Source organism: Primulina tabacum, chromosome 3 (assembly GCF_025594145.1).
Source record: "Primulina tabacum isolate GXHZ01 chromosome 3, ASM2559414v2, whole genome shotgun sequence".
Classification (NCBI taxonomy): Eukaryota; Viridiplantae; Streptophyta; class Magnoliopsida; order Lamiales; family Gesneriaceae; genus Primulina; species Primulina tabacum.
The window spans coordinates 22,645,017-22,648,381 of NC_134552.1; the positions used below are offsets into that span (position 1 = coordinate 22,645,017).

Genomic DNA, 3,365 nt, shown 5'->3' on the forward strand with positions numbered 1-3,365 from the left:
CGAAAACAGGGGCGGAAATCTCACTAATTATGGATTCGTTGAAGAAGTGAACGGTGAAGTTATTTTATGATAGTCGGAGGGATCGACGAAGAAGTGGACGTTGAACCCGGGGGTCTAGTACTATTGTTTATAGATTGATCAATCGATTGAATGTTGTCACTGTCGAAGATCAGACTTCACTTAAAAATGTTATTTTATGGAAAATGTTCATATTTAAGCATGATTTCAAAAGTTTCATATTTTTGAAGGTTTGATGCTTGCATGACAAATCTATTTTTTGTTAGCATAATTTTTACGCATGTGATTGTATACTTATGTACGTGCTATATCAGACTCAATAGGTTTGAATTGTTGCATGTGAGGATGATATTGAGAGAGGCGCTGACGTTTGAGTGAATCAGGCCCGACAGTACACTCTCGAGGGACTTTTATTTTTCGCACCACTAGATTTATATTTAAAGTTTCTAAGGAGAAGTTTGAAGATTATTCTAGAACGATTTTATTCTTGTTTTGAAGTTTTGACGTTGGATGTTAAAATATTTTATAAATGTGATGGTTTTGAATTTTAAAGAAATTTTTTTTATAAAAAATTTAGTAGTTTTTTAAAGTTAAAAAGAAAGAGACGTTTCATGTCAATCATACTATTGCAAGTACATTATACGACACATCAATATCACTTATTGTAGCAGCTAGCATCACATACATACTTTGGAAACAAAAAGAGTTGCAAAAACACAGTCCATGCATTATTCCCATTCTTCGTATAGCAGAAGCAAACTTATGTAGAGGCAAACTTTTCCAATGTCTTAATCAACTTTCAAGGACTTTTCGATGTCAATGACGAACCGATACCTCACATCAGATTTCACCAGACGCTCCATAGCTGTGTTTATGTAATCTATATGGATCATCTCCACATCTGGTAGTATTTTGTGTTTCGCGGCAAAATCGATCATCTCTTGCGTCTCTTTTATTCCCCCGATTCCACTTCCAGATACCGACTTCCTCCCTGGCATTCATTTTTCAACCAGTGAATAAGTTGTTAATGTTAAGAGTTTGTGCAATATAACGAAAGAAAAGACTGCGTGGCTAGAAGTATATAACATAGCAAATGGAAAACCATGAAGGATAGGTATCTTAAGATTATATATATTTTTCTCAATTTAAAGTTTTTGTTTCATGCATATTCGTAACAGACATTATGCTCACCTATAATCAGGGGCAAGGAGGGCAACTCAAGAGGCTTTTCCGGAACACCGACCAAGACAAGCTTTCCATGGGGCTTTAACAAGCTTATTAAAGGTACTAGCGGATGAGTCGCGGACACGGTGTCAATTATACCATCCAGCGACCCTGCTGCAGCCTACGCACGCGAAATCAAATAATAAATGGTAATCCCATCGATCATACTCGAATACTGAAACTGAAAAAAAGAAAAGAAGAGAAACCTGCATCTGCTCAGGGTCATGGCTAACTAAAAACTCATCGATGCCAAGAATGTCAATAGCTTCCTTCTTTTTGTTAATCGACGTGCTGATGACTGTCACATGAGTCCCGAAAGCCTTAGCAAACTTCACGGCCAGGTGGCCGAGGCCACCAAGACCAACCACGCCGACTTTCATCCCCGGCTTGTCAAGTCCAAAGTACCTTAATGGGCTGTAAGTCGTGATCCCAGCACATAAGAGAGGAGCGCCAACATCAAGAGGCAGATTCTCAGGCCAACGAATGACGAAATGCTCGTCAGCAACCATGATATCAGAGTAACCTCCGTATGTCACAGTACCATCAAAGTAAGGCATACTATATGTGAGTATTTGTTTGGGACAGTAATTTTCTAGGTCGACAGCGCACTGATCACATTGGCGGCACGACCCTACCAAGCATCCCACGCCTACTTTGTTCCCAACCTTGAACTTCTCCACCTTTTCACCAACCTCAGTTACTATCCCGACAATTTCATGCCTAGACATCAAGGAAATTATACTCGATGAGTCAAATCCTCGGATAACTAACTCATGAACAAACAAATACATAAGCAGAGTAAATATTCTTACCCAGGAACAATAGGATATATGGTGAATCCCCACTCATTCTTGGCCATATGAAGATCAGAATGGCACACCCCACAATATAGAACTTTGAACCGCACATCATGCTCCCCGGTAGCCCTACAAGACAACCCATAAAATATAATATACAAGCCGAAAAAAACAAACTAAAGCCCTTCTTTATCATGAAAGAAGACTCAAAACTTTCATCATTCCCAGCTCTATAAAATCTCGAGAACAAATGAAAATCTCATATATATCCGTACAGTACCTTCTAGAGAACTTGAAAGGAGCTAAGATCCCAGAAGTGTCCTTTGAAGCCCATCCAACGGCCTTGACAGGGTGCACTGTTTCTGGTGATCGCGACATTGATGAATCCTCGCTCTCGAAATATAATGATTAGTATAGGAAGGCGGTGAATGAGGCAGTCGAAAACAACGGAATTTATAGTTTCGGGGAAAGCTTTAATGAAGTCATAATATAATATTCTTTTGATAAAACATCTGGAAATGAATTTGTATGTAATAACCATTCAAAAGTCAAAATGGCTACTTTGAAATAATATATGAATACATTAAATTTAGAGTAATTTTCTTCCCAGTCTTTTCTCTTAATTAATTCCGCGTGGGCCGAGCTTTGAATGTGTGAAACTCATCACTACCTTGTAAAGGTTGAGACGAGAGTAATTTACTAATTTGTATGAAAGAGCCAAAAAAGATTTGTCCTATTCCAACTAATTATATATAATAATCTGGATCTTTGTGTGTATAATTTGTAATATGATCTCATGTATCTATATTGATAAAACATGTCAACCTGATATACACCTAGAGTGAAAATTAGTATTTCTGACATAAAAATTAATGTATTTCATGGGTTAGGAAGGAGATATGTTTCACAAAACTAATTGGTGATATGATCTCACAAGATTTTTTGGGTTAAATTTAATAAGAAAATGGAGTAAAACTTGTAGGCTATGGTTTATAGCTCATCTGGTATTAATGTTTTAAATTTAGGATTGAGATAGATTTCAAGTTTGAGAACAAATCGTAACAAACAATAGAGCGTCAAAAATAAACCTGACACGAAAAAATCATGTTAAGATTAAGACTTTTAGGGTTCGTGTCAGATCGGGTTGGACCGAAATTTAACCCAAACAATTTGGGATAGAATGGGTTTGGTTAGACCTTGATGGAGAATTAAGTCAACCATCAATCCGAATCTACCTAGTTTTTTTATATTTTTTTTTCAAAGTTTGATTTGCACGAAAAAGTGTAAAACAGTGGAGAAGTGGAGTTTGAAACTTGAAAGTTACTT

The 3,365-nt window shown here is 37.0% G+C and overlaps 1 protein-coding gene across 1 annotated transcript; it reads right to left on the bottom strand.

Annotated features, from left to right (window-relative positions):
* Window positions 1–619: 619 nt before the first annotated feature.
* Window positions 620–2,532, bottom strand: LOC142541016 (8-hydroxygeraniol dehydrogenase-like). Its single transcript, XM_075647556.1, has 5 exons — window positions 2,320–2,532; window positions 2,055–2,168; window positions 1,449–1,962; window positions 1,210–1,363; window positions 620–1,009 (listed from the first exon to the last, which is right to left on the bottom strand). The coding sequence occupies exons 1-5, from the start codon at window positions 2,415–2,417 to the stop codon at window positions 807–809; spliced, it is 1,083 nt and encodes a 360-aa protein (XP_075503671.1). The 5' UTR covers window positions 2,418–2,532; the 3' UTR covers window positions 620–806.
* Window positions 2,533–3,365: the final 833 nt, after the last annotated feature.